This window comes from Bombina bombina, chromosome 2 (assembly GCF_027579735.1).
Source record: "Bombina bombina isolate aBomBom1 chromosome 2, aBomBom1.pri, whole genome shotgun sequence".
NCBI classification, from domain to species: domain Eukaryota; kingdom Metazoa; phylum Chordata; class Amphibia; order Anura; family Bombinatoridae; genus Bombina; species Bombina bombina.
This window is the reverse complement of record NC_069500.1, coordinates 1,338,949,495-1,338,971,385: the sequence shown is the minus strand read 5'-3', so window position 1 is coordinate 1,338,971,385 and position 21,891 is coordinate 1,338,949,495. Positions and strand designations below refer to the sequence as shown.

The following is a 21,891-nucleotide window of genomic DNA, read 5'->3' as shown; positions in this document are numbered from 1 at the left end:
CAAATTTTAAGGTAAGAAAAAAATTGATTTATTCAAATGCATTATCCCAAATATGAAACAGACTGTCTGAAATAAGGAATGTTGAACATCCTGAATCAAGGCAATTAAATGTTTGAATACATATATTTAGAACTTTATAAAAAAGTGCCCAACCATAGCTTAGAGTGTCACAGAAAATAAGACTTACTTACCCCAGGACACTCATCTACATGTTGTAGAAAGCCAAACCAGTACTGAAACGAAAATCAGCAGAGGTAATGGTATATATAAGAGTATATCGTCGATCTGAAAAGGGAGGTAAGAGATGAATCTCTACGACCGATAACAGAGAACCTATGAAATAGACCCCGTAGAAGGAGATCATTGAATTCAAATAGGCAATACTCTCCTCACATCCCTCTGACATTCACTGCACGCTGAGAGGAAAACCGGGCTCCAACCTGCTGCGGAGCGCATATCAACGTAGAATCTAGCACAAACTTACTTCACCACCTCCATAGGAGGCAAAGTTTGTAAAACTGATTTGTGGGTGTGGTGAGGGGTGTATTTGTAGGTATTTTGAGGTTTGGGAAACTTTGCCCTTCCTGGTAGGAATGTATATCCCATACGTCACTAGCTCATGGACTCTTGCTAATTACATGAAAGAAAAACGTCTGTCAATTTAAAAAAAAAAATATTTAAAAAAAAAAAAAAAACTTATTTCTGTGTCCGAAACAATCCAATTAGCATGCTAACCTTGCTGTTAATAGACATTGCTATGTACATTAAATCAACCATGTCTTGTGCAACAATTTCATATGAAAATTGCAAGGAACCGCAGAGCACTGCATGTGGGTCAGAAAAAAAAATCTTTTGGGACACTAAATGAGAAATTTATGGTATGTATTGACCAGTGTCAACGGACTCCTAAACACCAATCGCTTTAGAAGGAGTATTTATAATAAAAATTGACACATGAAAAACATTACTGTCTTTAAATTTTAAATGTAACTTTATTTTGTGTGTGCACTTGTTCCATTCTAAGTACAAAGCTGAATTAAGCAATAAACAGCTGAAATGCATTAAATAAAAGGAACCCCAGAGAAAAACGTTACTGGCCCTTTAAGTTTGAAAAGTAACTATTTCTTGTGTGCACTTGTGCCATTTCAAGATAATAAACAGCTGAAATTAAATTTTTAAACTGATTTCAGTATACTTCTTCTACGTCTCAGTAAAGACGCCTGCCAGTCCTTCCGCAAAGGTTCCGGACTCTTATTGCTATAGTACTGTTTCTGGTACTACAGACAGACACCCAGAGTCCTCCACTTATCCTTCCGATGCCAGAAGTCTGGCCAAAAGAGTGCGCAACAACATTGGCGCCACACTAAAACTCCGCCCATCGTGGGTGTAAACAAACACCATCTCCCGGTCGCCATTAAAGTTCTTACACATGAAAGCGCCGGGAGGGAACCCACAACAGACCGTTCTAGCCTCACTACACACAATGCAATGGTTAGCTGTCAGCCATCACGTTAAGCTCACACTCAATGTTTATTTCAAAGAGTAAGAGTCAGACCCAGACAATAGTTGTCAGTCTTGGACACACAGTGCAAACGGGAACCACCACACATTGAGCTGCTAGACTTAGACTCTCACACTGAGTCCGCCACTGAGCTTCTTACAACAAGTAATGTAAAAACGTTTAAACCGCGTGGCAGCCGTTAGCAACCTGTAACGTACTGATCAGCAGCCAGTTCCAGATATGCCTTATATAAGTGTAAAACACCACACAGTAAGATTGCATTATTAGCCCACACAGCAGTGAGTCCAACTGTCCAAGGTGTCCCCTAACCATCTAGGAGGAATAACCCCAAATTAAATGAGGAATAAATAAAAATAAAGTGCCTAACTTGTTTCTGAGCTTGCTTCCACTACCCAGAAATAAAGTCAGCACTTACCTCATTTTCTGCCAAACAGTAAGGCAGTTTCAGGTGTAAGAGGTCCTCTCCCTCCCATTGACCTGTAATATAACGAAAGTTCTGAGTAAATATCCCTCAGGTTTTCTTGATAAGGGCAGCATTAGTATGGGAGGCGCAGTGAGAATTATGTCCCACAAGTTCCCATTGCTCTAAAGCCACCAAATGCTCTACTGTAGATACTGATATGGACTACGGCTACACCCTAGAACAAAGCAGCACACTCCGGCACTACTTTAAAAATAAAAAACTCTTGATTGAAGACTCTAATCTAACACCTCACTTTACCACTTCCTATCACTAACGTAGGCAAAGAGAATGACTGGAGTGGGAGGGAAGGGAGGAGCTATATATATATATATATATATATATATATACAGCTCTGCTGTGGTGCTCTTTGCCTCTACCTGTTGACCAGGAGGAGTAATCCCACAAGTAAGGATGAAATCCGTGGACTCGTGTCTTTAAAAAGAAATAGCCCCTTATGTCTGAATCTTTTTCTGTGCTGTAGAAAAGAAAAAAAAAATTCTGAGTCCTTAATCCCAAAATATAAGGCAGCACTTACCTTGTCTTCTGCCTGGCAGTAAAAGCAGCTCTCAGGTTTGAGAGGTCCTGTCCCTCCCATCGACCTGAGGAAAACAAAATGCTGAGTGAACAACTACCTCAGACTGAAGGATTAGGGCAGCAAGTAAATTCTGGGAGGCACAGTGAGAATTATGTCCAACAAGTTCCCATTGCTTTAAAGACTCATATGGACCACAGCTACAACCTAGGAAAAAGCAGCACTCTCTTCCACTTTAAAAATAATAAACTCTTGATAGAAAAATCTAATCTAACACCTCACTTTACCTCTTCCTATCACTAATGTAGGCAAAGAGAATGAATGGGGTGGGAGGGAAGGAAGGAGCTATTTAACAGCTCAGCTGTGGTGCTCTTTGCTGACCAGGAGGTGAATATCCTATAAGTAATGAAGATGATCGGTGGACTCATCGTGTCTTTAAAAAGAAAACCTGTTTCTACTAGATGTGCGTGCCTGCGTGTGCATGTGAAAAAAATCGTGCAAATCTGGTGAATAAATATGTGCCGGGTTTAAAGAGTGCTAGTGTGCGCATGTGAAATCCTTTGTTGAAAAGCAAGCAAGTGTCTGCAGCATTGTATGGCAGCAGATTTAAAAAAAATGTTATACATTAGCAAAAGCACTAGATGGCAGCACTTTTTTGATTGGATAGCCTTTCCATAAGAGCATACTAAGGTAAGCTGAAAAGTGTACATGTGTCTTTAAAGGAACATTAAACAATTTGAGATGGTAACATAAAATGATAAATTGTATATAATAAAACAACTCTGCAATATACTTTCATTATTTATTTTGCCCTCTTTGCCTGTAATTCCATTCTGAAATTGTGAGCTTTTCAGTCCTGTTAGAAATGGAAGTGCAGAACACTGTTAAATCCAGCACAACCATTGGCTGCACACTCTAGTGACCTATTTATAACTGACCCTAATTGGCCACAGCAGAGAAGGTAACACAAGTTACAACATGGCAGCTCCCAGTGTTTTATAGACACTAAAATTTTACACTTATTTTGTCACCTTTTAAACAACTAATGAAACTTTAAAAAATACATCTACATGTTAGTCATGGACTAATCTTTTCTTTGAATGCATCATTCTATCTAACATGCATTTAGTGTTTAATGTCCCTTTAAGTACTGAGCCCACCTACGTACTCTCTCATGGAAGGGAGCTAAGTTGTAGTAAAGCACAAGTGACGAGTCATTTTAAAACCATAACATTTGTAAATCCATGTACCTTTATGATTAGTGACTTAAAGGGATACTAAACCCAATTTTTTTTGTCTTTCATGATTCAGATAGAGCATGCAATTTTAAACAACTTTCTAATTTACTCCTATTATCAATTTTTCTTCGTTCTCTTGCTATCTTTAGGAGCCAGCCTATTTTAGGTTCAGCACCCTGGATAGTGCTTATTGGTGACAACATTTAGCCAACCAATAAGCAAACATAACCCAGGTTCTGAACCAAAAATGGTCCGGGTCTTAAAGAGATACTAACCCCACATTTTTTTCTTTCATGATTCAGATAGAGCATGCAATTTTAAGCAACTTTCTAATTTACTCCAATTATCAATTTTTCTTTGTTCTCATGTTATCGTGATTTGAAAAAGCAGTAATAAAAGGTTAGGAGCCGGCCCATTTTTAGTTCAGCACCTTGGTAGAGCTTGCTGATTGGTTTGCTACATTTAGCCACAAATCAGCAAGTGCTACCCAGGTGCTGAACAAAAAATGGTCCGGCTCTAAAGCTTACAGTACTGCTTTTTCAAATCAAGATAGCATGAGAACAAAGAAAAATTGATAATAGGAGTAAATTAGAAAGGTGCTTAAAATCTCATGCTCTATCTGAATCATGAAAGAAAAAAATTGGGTTTACTATCCCTTTAAGCTTTACATTCCTGCTTTTTAAATAAAGATAGCAAGAAAACGAAGAAAATTTGATAATAGGAGTAAACTAGAAAGTTGCTTAAAATTGCATGTCCTATATGAATCATTAAAGAAAAAATGTGGGTTCAGTATCCCTTTAAGCTGTCCTATATAATTAATCAAGAAGTCTAAAAAAAAAAGATAACTGACATGAACCTCTCAATAGCCTGTACAGTGGACATAGGTTACCTCACAATACTCCTGAACGTCATCCTTCAGCTCATTAAGCTCCTCCTTTTCTTTTGTCAGCAGTTTCTTTTGTTCTTTCAGTTTAGTGCACGCATCATTTAATAAGTCAATTTCTTCCTTGGTTATTTCTTCACCCTAAAAACAGATCCAAAAAGGTAATAGGACCAACAAGATGATAACCTCATAAATTAGTGATAGTCTGCAATGCAGTTGGGGCTGCAGTTCAATTATTTGGAAGCCTTTAAAAAGGGCCATATTTAAATTTTTGGCTATTTTTGAAAAAATAAATTAAAAAAAATTATGCTTACCTGATAAAATAATTTCTTTCATTATGGTGAGAATTCACAAGGAATCATGTGTGAGAATATTACCCTCCTGACCACTAAGAGGAGGTAAATAACACCCCAACACACAAGAGCTTTAAATCCCTCCCACTTCCCATGATTCTAAGTCAGGGATAGAGAACCTTGGCACTCCTGCTGTTTCAGAACTACATTACCCATGATGATTAGGCACTCTGAAGTCCAGTTGAGCATCATGGGAAATTAAGTTCTGAAACATTTGGAGGGCCAAGGTTTCCTATCCCTGTTTTAAGTCGTAAATATAGCCAAGTAGATGAGGAAAAAAGAAAAACAGCAAATAAAGCAAAGTGAAGAAGTACAATATACAAGGACTGAACAAAAATAAAGGGCATGGCACATGGACTCACACCATAATAAAAGAAATTAATTTATAGGTAAGCATATTGTGTTTTCTTTCATCAGATGATGAGAGTCCATGAGTCATCACGTGTGAATCAATACCCAAGCCACTATTCAGGCATTTCAATCCACAGAACATTCCTGCCTTACAAACCTGATCAATAGAAGCCTCATTATGAAAAGCCCAAGAAGTAGCAACTGCTCTAGTAGAATGAGCAGTAATGCGCTCAAGAGGAGCCTTGAGAATTAAGGCTTTAAGCTAAGCTGCAAAAGTAACAGCAGTAACTTTCTGACATTGCAAGGCCCAGAAACATTAACAAAAAGAGAAAGAGAAATTCTGAAATCTTGTGAGGGAGGGCCATAAACTGACAATGCTTGTCTAGAAAAGCAAACCTCAGGAACCTGTGGATAGGGATATGCAAATAAGCATCTTTAAGTCTATGGCAGACATAAACTGACCCTCCTGCACAAAAGTTAAAGTGCAAATGGCCTCCATCTTGAAAGAAAGAACTTTTAGGAATTTGTTCAATATTTTGAGATCCAAAAAAGGCAGAAAAGAACCCTCTTTTTCTTTGATACTATAAAGAGATTTGAATAAAACCCCTGGTTTAATTTTGGAGTTGGAACTGGAATAATAACTCTCCTACACAAGACAAGAAAGCTTGGGTTTTTAAAGAATTTTAAGGCACTTGAGACAGAATCTTTTCCAAGGAGGCCTTGAACAAAAACATTCGATAATCCTGGGAAATGATTTGCAAAACCTGGGGATCCTGAAATCTCTCCCAAGCCTCCCGAAAGAAACTCAATCTGACCCCCAGCAGAGACTGATCTGGTATGTGGCCGCACCTTCATGCGGTCTTTGGAGCTAGAGTAGACTTCTTGGACTGTTTGTTTTTGGACCAAGTAGAGTCAGACTTCCGGGAGGATTTGGAGAAGCCAGAACCCTGGGCAGAGGGGGAACCTTTCTGAGCCTTAGATAGCTGATAGATACAAAAACGACCTGCAGATATAAGCTTACCCTAAGATTTTTTATCCTAGGGCAGGAACGTTCCCTTACCCCAGTGACTGTGGCTATAATAGGTTCAAGTCCCGGCACAAACAGAGATTTACCCTGGAGGGGGAGAGAAATAATCTGCACTTAGAAACCATATTAGCAGACCTAGACTTAAGCCACAAAGCTCGCCTAGCTAAAACAGCTAATGCAGCATTCTTAGCATTAATAGGATAGGAAAGTCAAAATGAATCTTGCATGATTCAGATAGAGCATGTCATTTTAAGACACTTTTAAATTCACTTCTATTTTCAAATGTGCTTTGTTCTCTTAGTATCCTTAATGAAAAAGATTACACACATATCCTACACTAGTGGCAGCAGCTAGCTGCTGATTGGTGCCTGCACACATTTGTCTCTTGTGATTGGAAAGTTGATTAAAATTTTATGTTGTATCTGAATCCCAAAATAAAATGTGGGGGTTTCTGTGCCTTTAAAAGCAACAGTCTACACTAAAATTGTTATTGTTTAAAAAGATAGATAATGCCTTTACTACCCATTCCCCAGCTTTGCACAACCAACATTGTTATATTAATATACTTCATAACATTTAAACCTCTAAATTTCTGCCTTTTTCTAAGCCACTATAGACAGCCTCTTATCACATGCTTTTTATTTGCTTTTCACAACAGGAGACTGCTAGTTCATGTGAGCCATATAGATAAAATTGTGTTAACACCCGATGTGTTATTTAAGATTTAGCACAACACAGTACTAAATACAAGTCAATAGATAATAAATAAAAAGTCATGTGATCAGGGGGCTGTCAGAACATGCTTAGCTACAAGATAATCACAGAGATAAAAAATGATATTAATATAACTGTGTTGGTTATGCAAAACTGGGGGATGGGTAATAAAGGGATTATCTATCTTTTAAAATAATAAAAATGATATTGTAGACTGTCCCTTTAATGTGAATCATTCCCACTGCTGCATCACAAATAAAGGAATCTCATCAAGGGTAGTTTTCACCAGAAACAAATTCTAAGAGTATCACACCAAGGCTGCACTGACTGCAGGTCTAAACATAAAGCCTGTAACCTGTATCAGATATAAACATAAGCAAATAAGCAGTATAAAGTACAAATAGTTAACTCTGAAGGAAAGAACAGGCACAGTGTAAAACTGATTAACTGTCAACACAGAAACAGTAACAAACATAAGGCACTGAAAAAAAACTGTAAGACAGCATAAAGGCTTACATAGCAAATAACAGCAAATAAACAGATAAATAAAATTTGTACTTCAAATTTGAAGTCAAGCTGTGATGATCAGAGTGTCTTGCCACCTTCCACCGGCTCCGAGAACCTTCTACATGCTGAGAATGTTACAGCAACAAAGGAATAAAAGAATGAATAAAACACAGAAAACAGTTAACCCTTAGCGTGCCTGTGCTACACCAGTGAGCGCTACAGATAAAAACCCAAAGGTAACAAGCAGAAATTTAGCACAGGTGAAGGAAAACATACTAACATACTATGCAACTTATGAGCGCACCAAGCAGACTGCCCTAAATTTAAAGCAACAGAAACCTTAAAAAAAAAACAAAGTTTTTTTTTTTTTAAAAGTGCCTATAAACTGCTAGTATAAGGTGTATGATGTGTGTGTATATATATATATGTCCCCAGACTATGTGAACATGTTCATAATAATATCCGGTGGGCTATGAAGATGCCGGTACTTGCCACTCAGCACCTCCATAAACTGTGCATACTTCAGCTGCAGCAACTTGCTTCCAGTAGACAAGCCAATCCTAGGGAGTGCAAGCACGATGTCAAGGACCTAAGTTAGTAACAGCTTCTCAAACCCAGGGAATTGGTGGACAAGTTCACATTTTACCTGGGGAGTGTGGTGACATAGCTTAGAGATTTTATCCCTGGAATTAAAACACCAGGCCTTTTTCATATAAAAAATCCCTCCCCCCACATACACCTTTATATTCTAGACAAGGTTTTGACCTACTCTAAGGCTACCCTCATATAGCCTATGAATGACATATGATAGACCACTCCCTATTGAATTGTGGATAAAATTGGAAAACTACATTAGTTCTCCCCTATCTTTTCTTCCCTTTCCTGCTGATGGCTGATTTGGGACAGAGAGAAAACACACAGAGAATTTGGCTAAGTATTCTACCTTCTTTTCCTGTGATTAATTCTCTGTGGTTGTTTTATTTAGTCAGCAGTGTTGCGCAAATTGGGGTTGTTGTAGCAATTTGACTGTTTTGTTGTAAAATATGTGTATATTAACATGCAAATATTAAACTTATTACAACATATGTATTGGTTCCTACTAAAACTTTTTGCAAAAATTATGGCCAGACCTGTTAGTGTTTAATAACTTGCATTGGTTTAGTGGTTTTATCATATAAACTATATTTAGTTAGTATTAAATTAAAAATCCATCACCAATAATAACCACAGGGAAGTCTGTGGGTCCACTGCAAGCAGCTCACTCTAGACCAGGGGATTGGTGGACAAGTCCACATTTCACCTGGGATGCCTACAACATTTGTTCACTGAGAAAAGACCTTTCACTGCCTGGCTGATAACTCCTTGTCTGCCCCTTTTAAAGAAACGTTACTGCAAGGATAAATCAGGCCTCAGATCCCCTTTCAAACAATGAGTAATCTTGCACTTCACTTTAGCCTCACCCCTCATCAATGCATTAAAAAAAAATAACTGAGGCTCATAGGAAGTGGGAGGGATTTAAAGCTCTGGTGTGTAGGGGCGTCTTACCTCCTACTAGTGGTCAGGAGGGAAATATTCCCACACATGATGACTCATAGGCTCTCACCATCTAATGAAAAAAATAATAATATATTTCCTAAAATTGTCACGTGGCACAGGACCAGATTTGTAGGGTACACTGTCTGCTGTTATCCCCTCCATAGTGCTCTTTAGAGTTGATGACCCCAAAAAATACATTTTTAGTTATTTTTTGCTGGGGGACACAAACTAGTAGAGGGCCGCATGTAGCCCTTGGAACACCAGTCAACCATATCTGCCCTAAATAATTAGACACTTTAAAAACATTATCTGCAAAAATGTAAAGTTATTAATGACTCAACAACACAAAAGGTGACAGTAGTGAATAATGTAGTTTGTGTGTCTCTATATAGATAACCAAGTTGAAACTCAGATCTCAAAATGTATTATGGGCTTATCACGTCTAACAGTCTTAAAATGTTACACAACAAAGAGTATACCATAAGTAGGCATTCTAAAGCAAAAAAGGTTAAGTTATAATGCATGATGTGATCTATGAATTAGTCACTCAAGCTTAGTAGGACCTAGTTTCCATTGCTATTGTAAACGGGTGGTAACACTTCAATCCATAAATACAAAGTTAAGTAGGGTTAGTAATGCAAAAATGACATTGTATACAAAACGAGAGCATGTTATTTTAGAATAAGCTATTGATACAAAAAAAACAAGACTTACTTTAGTGCCTTCCAAAACAGGTGCTGTATCTATTAAAAGCTCAGCTTGTTCTGATGGGCTCACCGGAGTTGCCCCCGCTTCAGAAGACATATCTACAGCATTGTCCTTAAGATCTGCAGAGGTGGTCGCTAAATCAGGTGCAGCTTGTGCTTCCACCTAGATTAAAATATACAAGTTTACAAATATGAGTTTCTAGTCCCTCATGATCTAACTGAAGGCCAAAAACCAAGGTTTATTAAACACAAACACCTAGGGCAGATTATGTCCTCTATTAAGCATTTAAATAGCTTTATTGACATGGTTTCAAATACAACTGACCGTTTTCTTATTACCTTCATCTGAAAGGAGCCATTATAAAATGTATTACAGTTTTTGATCTTTGAAAGATAAACTATTTTCTTTCTCAGGCTTACAGAGGCATGTCACTCTCCACCAACAGAGTGGTAGGAACTGTCCTCATCAGCTGTAGAGGACACAAGTGACACTACTAGATAAGTTACCACTTAAATACAACTATTTTTACTTAACTTTTTTTTCTTCACGCAAAGTAAAAATTAAAAAATAAATAAATACAAAAGCAACTTTAAAAAAACATAAGGAAAACAATTTTAATGTCGTCTTGAAAAGGCTACAAAAGTCCAGTAGTGTCCTTAAAGGGATACTAAACCCAATTTATTTATTTCACGGTTCAGATAGAGCAGGAAATTTTAAGCAACTTTCTAATTTACTCCTATTATCAATTTTTCTTTGTTCTCTTGGTATCTTTATTTGATAAAGCAGCAATGTAAGCTTAAGAGTCGGAATATTTTTGGTTCAGCACCTGGGTAGTGCTTGCTGGTTGGTGGCTAAATGTAACCATCAATGAGCAAGCGCTACCCAGGTGCTGAACTAAAAATGGGCAGGCTCCTAACATTACAATTCTGCCTTTTCAAATAAAGATACCAAGAGAACGAAGAAAAAATTGATAATATGAGTAAATTAGAAAGTTGCATGCTCTATCTGAATCATGAAAAATATGGGTTTAGTGTCCCTTTTAACACATGCATCGAAATGTCAGGTACCATTACTATAAATAATACAGAAAGACATACTGATAACTATGTCAAAAACAACATTACATTATCTGCTAAGAAATACATTGTGTTGCTCTTTAACCCCTTAGCAGCCAAAAGTACATTTTGCCAGAACTAAATTATACTTGCAAAAAAATAAATTATATTCTTTATCTATAAACTACAATGCTGGCTTCTAAAGAATAAAAAAACAACAACATTCTATGGAGTAGCCAATGGGATGTCTGGTACTTTGTACTGTCCAAATCCAAAGAATGCTCATACATGTTTTATACCAAAACAGTCAGAACAGAAAGCAGCTCTATGAGAAGTCTTTGGATTTTCAATGGGGAAAAAAAAGCTTAGTGAGATCCTATTAGGTCTTTACCTTAGCTGCCGCCTGTAAGCTTTCTTTTGCAGCCTCCGCCAACTTTTCCATTTCCTTTTCCTCCTTCTCCTTGTTTTCTTTACGGATGGCTTCTTCCTCCTGGAGTGTTGCTTCAAGTTTTGTTTTATTATCTACTTTGTCACACTCTACTGCGGCCACCTTAACCTGAGCTTCCTTAGCCTGAGGAGCAAAGTCAATAAATATATTAACAATGAGCATGTTATTTATTCAAATGAGTCTGCTTATGGAACAGTTAAAGGGAGAGTAAGGTCATAACTAGACATTCATGATTTAGACAGAGCATAACCAACTTTCCAATTATCTTGTTATCCATTGCTGAAAGGTTTATCTAGGTAAGCTCGGGAGCAAAGAACCTAGGTTCTAGCTGCTGATTGGTGGCTGCATATATATGCCTATTGTCATTGGCTCACCCATGTGTTCAGTAAGAAACTAGTAGTGCATTGCTAGTAAACTGGAAAGTTGTTTAAAATTGTATGTTCGACCTAAATCATGAAAGAACAATTTTGGGTTTCATATCCCTTTAACATCTTAATGCTCTAATTAATAAATATACAGAGGTTGGCATTTATCAACCAGTGGATGGTAAACCAACAAGTTCATTTTATCGTATTAAGGTTAGAGCAACAGCAACCTAAAATGGCATGATTTTAAAGCAGATTTTTGTATTCTACAAAAAGCATCAAGTGACATTATTAAGTCACTGAACATAAATATGGCGTAGAGAAAATAAAGAATATGTAGAATACAATCTAAGGAAAGTATTGCTCGTTTCCAATCTGTGTTACAAATTATAAAAAATCGAAAGCATATTAAAAAATAAAATGACTAGAAATGCTTTGTTTCTGATTAAGCATAGCATAGTATTCACAGCTAGTCCCAACTGCAGCTGTTTCAGGCATTTGGGACAAATATCATTTTTACATCAAAACAATAGAATTTATCATTACCTGATATATAATTTTTTTTCTTGGCAGTGAGAGTCCACAAACTCATTCATAACCATTGGGAAATACTTCACCTGGCCACCAGGAGGAGGTAGACACCCCAAACAGAGCATTGAAATATCCCTCCAATTTCCCCTACCCTCTCAGTAGTTCAAGTTGAGGATAAGGAAAAGTATAGAGATAAAAAGGGGTACAGAGGTGCCATAAGACTGCCACCACTACACTATTTCAGGGCAGGTTTGTGGACTCTCACTGCCAAGAAAGAAAATAATTTATAGGGTAAGCATAAATTATTTTCTCTTTCTAATGGCAGTGAGTGTGTAAAAATTCATTCATGACCTATAAGAAACCAATACCCAAGCTGTGGAGTCTATGAAAAATGTAGGTAGAGAAAGGCAGTCCTTAAATACTAGGCACCACCGCTTGAAGAACCTTTCTCCCAAAAGATGACCCTGCTGCGGCAAAAAAAAAAAAAAATCTGTAAAATTTCATTAAAGTATGTAACAAAGACCAAGTAGTAGCCTTACAGATCTGTTTAACTGAAGCCTTGTCCTTGAAGGCACAGGAAGTAGACACTGCACGGTTAGATTGTGCCATAATACGGGATGGAGGCTGCTAACCCACTTCTAGATAAGCTAATGCAAAATAAACTTCTGGCTTTCTGACCCTTGCGCCTACCAGAATACAGGATAAACAAGGAAGATGATTGAAGAAAATCCTTGGTAGTATGAAGATATAACTGTAAAGCTCTAACATCCAGATTATGTAGCAGCCTCTCCTTAGAATAAGTAGAATTGGGACAAAGACAGAACAATTTCATGAATGATATTGTGAGTTGAGACAAATTTAGGGGGAGAAAAAAAAAACATCTTTGTCCGAAGTACAGCCTTAGCCGAAAGGAACGCAAGAAAAGGTGGTCACACTGGAGGGCAGACAATTCTCTACGAGCAGAGGAAAACGCTAACAGAAACAATACTTTCCAAGTAAGCAACTTATTCTCCATAGAATGCATAGGCTTAAACAGGGCCTGTTGAAGAAGCAGATTAAGGCTCCATGGAGGAGCAATAGGTTTGAAAACAGGTCTGATTCTTGCAATAGCTTGAGCAAACAACTGATCAGGCAAACTTGCCATCCTCTTATGCAGCAACACAGAAATAAGTCTGACCTCTAAGAGAACTAGCCGACAGGCCCTTCTCTAAACCATCCTGCAGAAACTATGTGCCAAGGAGATCCACATTCCGCACACCAAGACAAATAAGCCCTCCACACCTTATGGAAAATACGCCTTGTAACCAGTTTACGTGACTGATCCAGGAGTATCAATCACCACCTCAGAGAGACCGCTCTGGGACAAAATTATCAGTTTAATCTCTATGCAGTAAGCCTCAGATTCTAGATATTGATAGAACGGACCTTGAAGCCACGTAAGGGCAGGCGACATTCTCACTAGGTCTGCATACCAAGTGCTGCGTGGCCACGCGGGAGCTAACAGAATCGCTGCGAGGAAGCAGAACAATTGGAGGAGAAAAAAAATAAATAAATACTAATAAAACACATTGATGACACATCAGGAAATAAAATGGCTACTTTACTTTGAGGCTCCACAGATAACACCCAATCTTAAATGCCCACTGGCAATTAACTGCTCAGTCTGATGTGTCAGTCCACCTCCGGACCAGATCCAGTGCTCCCACGCTGTCGCTCCATTTCTGAGAGCTGATGCTGCGCATTGTCATGCACTGAGTGGGAATGGTGGCAAAACTGTCTACAGCGTGAAAACATAATTTATATTTGCCTAATAAAATAAAATTATTTCATCATATGGGATTACAATCCTACTACTAGGAGTAGGCAAAGTTTCCCAAACCCCAAGAGCTCTATAAAACCCGTCCCCCACCTCATACATACCTTAGTTTAACCACACACACAAAAAAATCAACCCCAAAAAAAGGATGGGGGCTTGTAGACTCTTGCCACTGTGAAATAAATTAATTTATCAGGCAAGTATAAATTATGTTTTCTTTCATATAGGTGGCGAGAGTCCACGATCCGTTACATAGGAACTAATACCCAAGCTGTGGAAGTCTAGTAACTATAAAAGGGAGGGATTGAAAAAAAAAGTTTTTTCACTGAGAAATGAAATCCACAACCCAAAAGAAGAAAATCTCTTATAAAAAACAAAAAAAACAGGCATAATCAGTAAACTGAGACAACTGCCTGAGGGACCTATCTACCAAAAGCTGCTTCAGAGAAAGCAAAAACATAAAAACGGTAACATTTAGTAAAGGTATGCAAAGAAGACCAAGTGGCTGCTTTGCAAAGTTAAACAACAGAAGCCTCATTATTGAAAACTCAAGAATTGGCAACCGGCCTAGTAGAGTCCATATTCGCAGTGACTGAGGTTGACCCACCTCCAAATAAGCCTTGTGAATCAAAAGTTTTAAGAGGCTAGAGGCCATCTGACCTTACCTACGACCAGAAAAGAGGAACTAACAGACTAGAAGTTCGTCTGAAAATCTTAGTAGCATTACCATATTATTTCAATGCTCTAACATGCAAAAAATTCAAAGATCTTTCGGAAGCATTCTTAGGATCAGGACACAAAGAGGGAATAACAATCTCCCTATTAATTTTGTGAAAGGAAACAACTTTAGGCAAACAATTTAATGTAGCCCGCAAAACAGCCTTATTCTGATAGAATATCAGATGAGACTTGAAACTTAAAACAGTTTGAAGGTTTTTTTCAGTTTTTTAGAACAACTTTGTGAAGACACAATCAAGGTGCAAGTAGCTGCAGCTGGATTCAATTTCCAAACCTTCTGCTTGCTAGGTAGCTCAGCTAATCATTAAAGGGACATGAAACCCCAAATTTGTCTTTCATGATTCAGATAGAGACTCTAATTTTAAACAACTTTCCAATTTACTTCTATTACTTAATTTGCTTCCTTCTCTTGTTATCCTTTGCTGAAAGGTTTATCTAGGAAAACTGAGGAGCAGCAAAGAACCTAGGTTCTAGCTGCTGATTGGTGGCTACATATATATATATACCAATGGTCATTGGCTCACCCATGTGTTCTGTTAGAAACCAGTAGTGCATTGATGCTCCTTCAACAAATGATACCAAGAGAATGAAACAAATTAGATAATAGAAGTAAATTAGAAAGTTGTTTAAAATTGTATTCTCTATCTGAATCATGAAATAAATACTTTGGGTTTCATGTTCCTTTAAGCTACTGCAGCTGGCTTGGCCTCCCTAAGACTCCCTTATATATTAGTGTACAACGCAAGGTTATAGTGATATTCTGTCCCAGTACCATATATACAAAATATATAGATACATTTTTAACAATTAAAAATATGGTATATAATATATATATATATTCTTTTTTTTTTTTTTTTTTTTTAAATGTGCGCAAAAGCAATGGGAGTAGTGAGTATCTGTCCTAGGGCCATATATAAACACACAAATAAATAGATAAACTTAACATTTTAAAAGTGCCCATAATCAAAGATTTACAGAGAGCCTATGAAGGATTTTCCATAAAGCAAAACTATTGTATCATAAACCAGGGCTTGACAAACCCAGGAGCCACTGGCTCCTAGAATGTTACCCCTGGCTGCTAACTTTTTGGATTATTCTTCATATATTTATATAGAGATACCACTGTCTGGCTCCTTAAAAGTATTTCTGGCTCCTGAATAATTTTATTGGCTCCTAAATTTTAAACACATTTGTCAACCTCTGTTAAAACATACCCCAAATACATCCCTCTGACAAGCCGTGTACTCTGAGGGGAACCGGGTCGCAACAGACAAAAAAAAAAAACTCTCTCTCTGAAGAACACTGCACATCTTCATTCTTCGACCACCTCCAACAGAGGAAAAGTAAAGACTGAGGTATGTGTGAGGTGTTTTATAGAGCTCTTGGGGTTTGGGAATCTTTGCCTCCTCCTAGTGGTAGGAATGCAATTCCCATATGTAACAGATCGTGGACTTTCACAAACAGTACGAAAGAAAATGTGGTCCAGATAGTTCAAAACAGATTTTCTGCAGTGGCAGCTGAGAGGAAAAAAGAGAGTAGCAAGGACAATATAAAAAATGTTTAGTTTATATGAAGAGTGTCAAGAAGATCAAAAGGTGGCAAGACTACTTGTGATAAAAGGAGAATCACAAGAACAACATGCAGAACTGGATTTTGCTTTATATAATAGTGAGCACAAAAGCCCTTTCCATCCGTGATTTCCTTTATAAGTAAAAATAGTTTAACTTTAAATGGGAATGTAATCAGCTTGTGTTAAGAGACAATGTCAGATGACAAGGTTTTTAAATAAAGTGCTCAACATGATTAAATTGTAAACCTGTTTGCCAAGTGCAATGAATCAATGAACGTATCACCCTAAAAATGTAGTTGACTGGATAAGTGTGTGCCAAAAATGCAAAGTTTCAACTTTGCAGTCAATGGGATTTTTAATAGGGGTGGCTACCATTGCCAAGTAGAACATTGATTCATATTTCCAAATTTAAGACTAGAGTATCCACTACTGGATGCACTGCCCAAAAGTAAAAAAAAAAAAAAAAGTTTGGCTTCACTTTCCTAGCCACTAAATACAAGCATTTAACCCTAAAGCTCCCACGTAATGTATTTGCAGATACACCTTTATGTACTTAGCCTTAAGCAGTCAAATATACATTTCTAGTTATAGTGATGGTATATCCTTTATTAATGCAAGCCTCAATTTCTTTAATCTATGTCATTTCTGGTCAAGCATAGTTTATTTAAATATGAAGCAATCGGTGCAAAGATAGCTGCAAGCCAGTGTTCCAGATATTTCACTAGTAAGCAAGGCTACACTCCTAGCAGAACTCGGGGAAATATAAATGTCATATGTGGAATTTGATATACAATTCCCAGAGACTTTTAAATAAATGGTCTCATAGTTTTCCCATATTAGTTTATCCTCCATACCCAAATCCGCACCTCATCCATTTGGTGTAGCCCCCAAAATAAAATATTTTGGAACCAAATAAGCTAAAGGCTATCCAAACCATGCAAAAAAAACAAATACAATATAGTCTTATTACTACTGGCTACAGAATTCAACAAATACACATACTTTGTAAGACTTGGTTATACTATTGGGCAGAAAACAAAAACTCAATGAGTCTTAAAGAAACACCCTAAGAATCAGATTTTAATTGAAGCACTAATCTTTTAAATAACCAAAGTGCAATTTGACAAAATCAAAATAAATCACAGAAAACACAATTTTTTTTAAAAAATTTGAGTCCTTTATTTTATCACTTCCTAAACTTGAAAAACAGCATATTTTGCATGCCTTAAGAAACTACACATATTTTAGAAGGCCAATTATGAGGACAATGGAATTTAATAGAACATGGAAAATAAAGAAATAGATAACAAAATATTCTGTTCACTGTTTTTTTTCATCTTTGCCTATTAATAAATTTAATCTCTCCGCCTGACGATCATGAAATAGCCAACTCTGACTTGAAATATGGTCCTCTATTTTATCTTCTAAGCTTGTCTCCTAAAGAAAGTTCCACCTGGATGGGCGAGAAAGGAGAGCACTCACTGTTTGTTGTGCGATGTGGGAATAGTTTGTGGTTTGGTCAATAAATAAAGTTCATGAAAAAAGTAAAAAAAACTTTTGAAACAATGTATAAAGATTATAAACATATCTTTGTACAATAAATAAGGTTAAAAATGCTGCCCCAAGTAGAACTTGTTCATCCTCAACTGTATATACCAATGCCAACAAGTAAATTTTCCTTGGACAATAAAAAACAAAAAATATGAGACACAAATGACAAGAAAAACTCTTCCTTTCCTAATTATGATATGAAATAATTAATAGCATTCAATGTTTTTTTACTTTGTGATAAAGTAAGGATAGACATAAGTAATATTGTTTCCCGGGCCGAACTGGGAATAAAAAGCAGCCCTGGAAAATTTGGAGACCAGCCCTAGTTTTCATTGTGCCAGTAGAATTTGCACGCCCCATTTTTATCAAAGGAGATTACTGGGATACTCCTTCCCCTAATATTTTTTTAAAATATATTGGTTTGTATTAAACAAAAGTGTGAGATTGTGGTTATATAGGCACCCTACAACCCAATTCCATCCATTATTCATCCCTTTAAATTGTAGCTTTCCAACCCCAGCTGCTGCAGCCCACCGGGAAATCTCCTGGAACCCTGTTAGGCCAATCTGGGCTTGGTTGTTGCCTTATCAGGTTTAAAAATAGGCCAACGAACTATAGAGTGACCTGTATAACTGCCAACAAATTAGGAAGAATCTGAGAACTGAACAGTCTATGGAATTCTAAGGGCACCTGCAATTGGAGGTTAGTTTCTCCTAAGGCATGAAACATTTGGACTATTTGTTCTGGAACAAAAATCGTCCACCCAAGGGGCCTAAGCCATAAGAGGATGAGTAAGTTAGACAGATGTAGAGCTGCAAATCCTTGGAGTACCCATTACAACGTAGGGTAGAGATCAGAGAGCACATCTGGTGAGCCAATTGCAAACATAGCCACCAATCACCATATAGGTCCTAGTGAAGCACTGTTGCTCTGAATCTGATTTAAACAATGTGTTAAACCCTTTTGCAGGGGTTAATCATAGTTATTTGTAACAATAAAAACCTCTAACACTTTTAAGTCCCTGCAAAAAAGGGCAGACAGAGAGACAGCAATTTTTATTTTCTTTGCAATTCTATATGGCTAAATGTTTATTAACAAAAACTAAGTTAAACAGACAGTACATACCATACTTTCGGGTAAAGCCTGTAGTGTTGTTTTGAGCTGATCAGCTGGTGACAGTGTGTCAGGTAGATACAAAGCTCTTGACAAAAGTAGCAATGATGTAGGGATTTCCTGATTTAAGTGCAGATCCAACCACTGTAAAACAAAAACATACATTTTTTACTGTTGCAAAAACACTGAACATACAAGACCCCTTCCAAAAAATTTTTTTTGGTTAGCTTTGTTAATACAGGACATAGTTATAGCAGCTGATGTACTGGCAAATAATGAAACTGTCACAGCCCAGCTAGTATCTTTTTCAACCACACCTAATAAACATTAAACTGCACCTGATGATCGATTTTCATTTAAAAAGGGCTTGTGTACATCACAGAAATCTTATTTTTTTAAACTGCCTAACCATGATATTATAAGTTCTAACACCATGAGATCTTTCAAGTGCGTAAAAACAGAATTTATGTTTACCAGATAAATTTCTTTCTCCTACGGTGTATCCGGTCCACGGCTTCATCCTTACTTGTGGGATATTCTCAATCCCTACAGGAAGTGGCAAAGAGAGCACACAGCAGAGCTGTCCATATAGCTCCCCTCAGGCTACGCCCCCCCAGTCATTCGACCGACGGTTAGGAGAAAAGGAGAACCATAGGGTGCAGTGGTGACTGTAGTTACAAAGATAAATTTAAACCTGACTAAAATGCCAGGGTGGGCCGTGGACCGGATACACCGTAGGAGAAAGAAATTTATCAGGTAAACATAAATTCTGTTTTCTCCTACATATCCGGTCCACGGCTTCATCCTTACTTGTGGGAACCAATACCAAAGCTTTAGGACACGGATGAAGGGAGGGAACAAGTCAGGTAACCTAAACGGAAGGCACCACTGCTTGTAAAACCTTTCTCCCAAAAATAGCCCCCGAAGAAGCAAAAGTATCGAATTTGTAAAATTTGGCAAATGTATGCAGTGAAGACCAAGTCGCTGCCTTACAGATCTGTTCAACAGAAGCCTCATTCTTGAAAGCCCATGTGGAAGCCACAGCTCTAGTAGAGTGAGCTGTAATTCGTTCAGGAGGCTGCCTTCGGGCAGTCTCATAAGCCAACCGGATGATGCTTTTCAGCCAGAAGGACAGAGAGGTCGCAGTCGCCTTTTGACCTCTCCTCTTGCCAGAATAGACGACAAACAAGGACGATGTTTGTCTGAAGTCTTTAGTTGCTTTTAGATAGAATTTTAAAGCACGAACCACATCAAGATTGTGTAACAGACGTTCCATGTTAGAAACTGGATTAGGACACAGAAGGAACAACTATTTCCTGGTTAATATTCTTATTGGAAACCACTTTTGGAAGAAAACCAGGTTTGGTACGTAAAACGACCTTATCTGTATGGAACACCAGATAAGGTGAATTACACTGCAAAGCAGACAATTCAGAAACTCTTCTAGCAGAAGAAATAGCTACCAAAAACAAAACTTTCCAAGATAGTAACTTGATATCTATGGAATGTAGGAGGTTCAAACGGAACCCCTTGAAGAACTGAAAGAACTAAATTTAGACTCCATGGAGGAGCCACAGGTCTATAGACAGGCTTGATTCTGACTAAAGCCTGTACAAACGCCTGAACATCTGGCATTGCTGCCAGACGCTTGTGTAACAAAACAGACAGAGCAGATATCTGTCCTTTTAAGGAACTAGCTGACAGACCTTTCTCGATCCTTGGAATCCTAATCTTACTCCATGAGTAACCCTTGGATTCGCACCAGCAAAGATATTTCCACCATATCTTATGGTAAATTTTCCTGGTGACAGGCTTTCTAGCCTGCATCAGAGTATCTATAACTGATTCCGAAAACCCACGCTTAGCTAGAATCAAGCGTTCAATCTCCAAGCAGTCAGTTGCAGAGAAACTACGTTTGGATGTTTGAATGGACCTTGAATTTGAAGGTCCTGCCTCAAAGGTAGCTTCCATGGTGGAACCGATGACATATTCACCAGGTCTGCATACCAAGTCCTGCGTGGCCACGCAGGAGCTATCAGAATTACCGAAGCCTTCTCCTGTTTGATCCTGGCTACTAGCCGGGGGAGAAGGGGAAACGGTGGAAAGACATAAGCTAGATTGAACGACCAAGGCGCTACTAAGGCATCTACCAATGTCGCCTTGGGATCCCTGGACCCGTAACGTGGAACTTTGGAGTTCTGACGTGACGCCATCAGATCCAGATCTGGAATGCCCCATAGTTGAGTTAACTGGGCAAAAACCTCCGGGTGAAGTTCCCACTCCCCCTGATGGAAAGTCTGACGACTCAGATAATCTGCTTCCCAGTTGTCCACTCCTGGGATGTGAATAGCTGATAGATGGCAGGAGTGATCCTCTGCCCATTTGATGATCTTGGATACCTCCCTCATAGCCAGGGAACTCTTTGTTCCCCCCTGATGATTGATGTACGCTACAGTCGTAATGTTGTCCGACTGAAATCTGATGAATTTGGCCTCCGCTAGTTGAGGCCATGCCTGGAGTGCATTGAATATCGCTCTCAATTCCAAAATGTTTATCGGGAGAAGAGATTCTTCCCGAGACCATAGATCCTGAGCCTTCAGGGACTCCCAGACCGCGCCCCAGCCTAGGAGGCTGGCGTCGGTCGTGACAATGATCCACTCCGGTCTGCGGAAACTCATTCCCTGAGACAACCACCAGAGGAGTGAGTCTCTGGTTTTCTGGTCCATTTGAATCTGGGGAGACAAATCTGCATAATCCCCATTCCACTGTTTGAGCATGCACAGTTGCAATGGTCTTAAATGAATTCGAGCAAAGGGAACCACGTCCATTGCCGCAACCATTAGTCCTATTACCTCCATGCACTGAGCTAT

The 21,891-nt window shown here is 38.2% G+C and overlaps 1 protein-coding gene across 2 annotated transcripts in view; it reads right to left on the bottom strand.

The window, feature by feature from the left end:
* Positions 1-21,891, bottom strand: part of LETM1 (leucine zipper and EF-hand containing transmembrane protein 1) — a 164,484-nt gene that overhangs the window by 50,434 nt on the left and 92,159 nt on the right. For both annotated transcript variants that reach the window (XM_053704219.1, XM_053704220.1), the window contains exons 8-11: positions 19,034-19,165; positions 11,281-11,460; positions 9,841-9,996; positions 4,645-4,779 (exon numbers count right to left, since the gene is read on the bottom strand). In XM_053704219.1, coding sequence (XP_053560194.1) covers positions 4,645-4,779; positions 9,841-9,996; positions 11,281-11,460; positions 19,034-19,165 — 603 coding nt within the window. The remainder of the gene's footprint in view (positions 1-4,644; positions 4,780-9,840; positions 9,997-11,280; positions 11,461-19,033; positions 19,166-21,891) is intronic.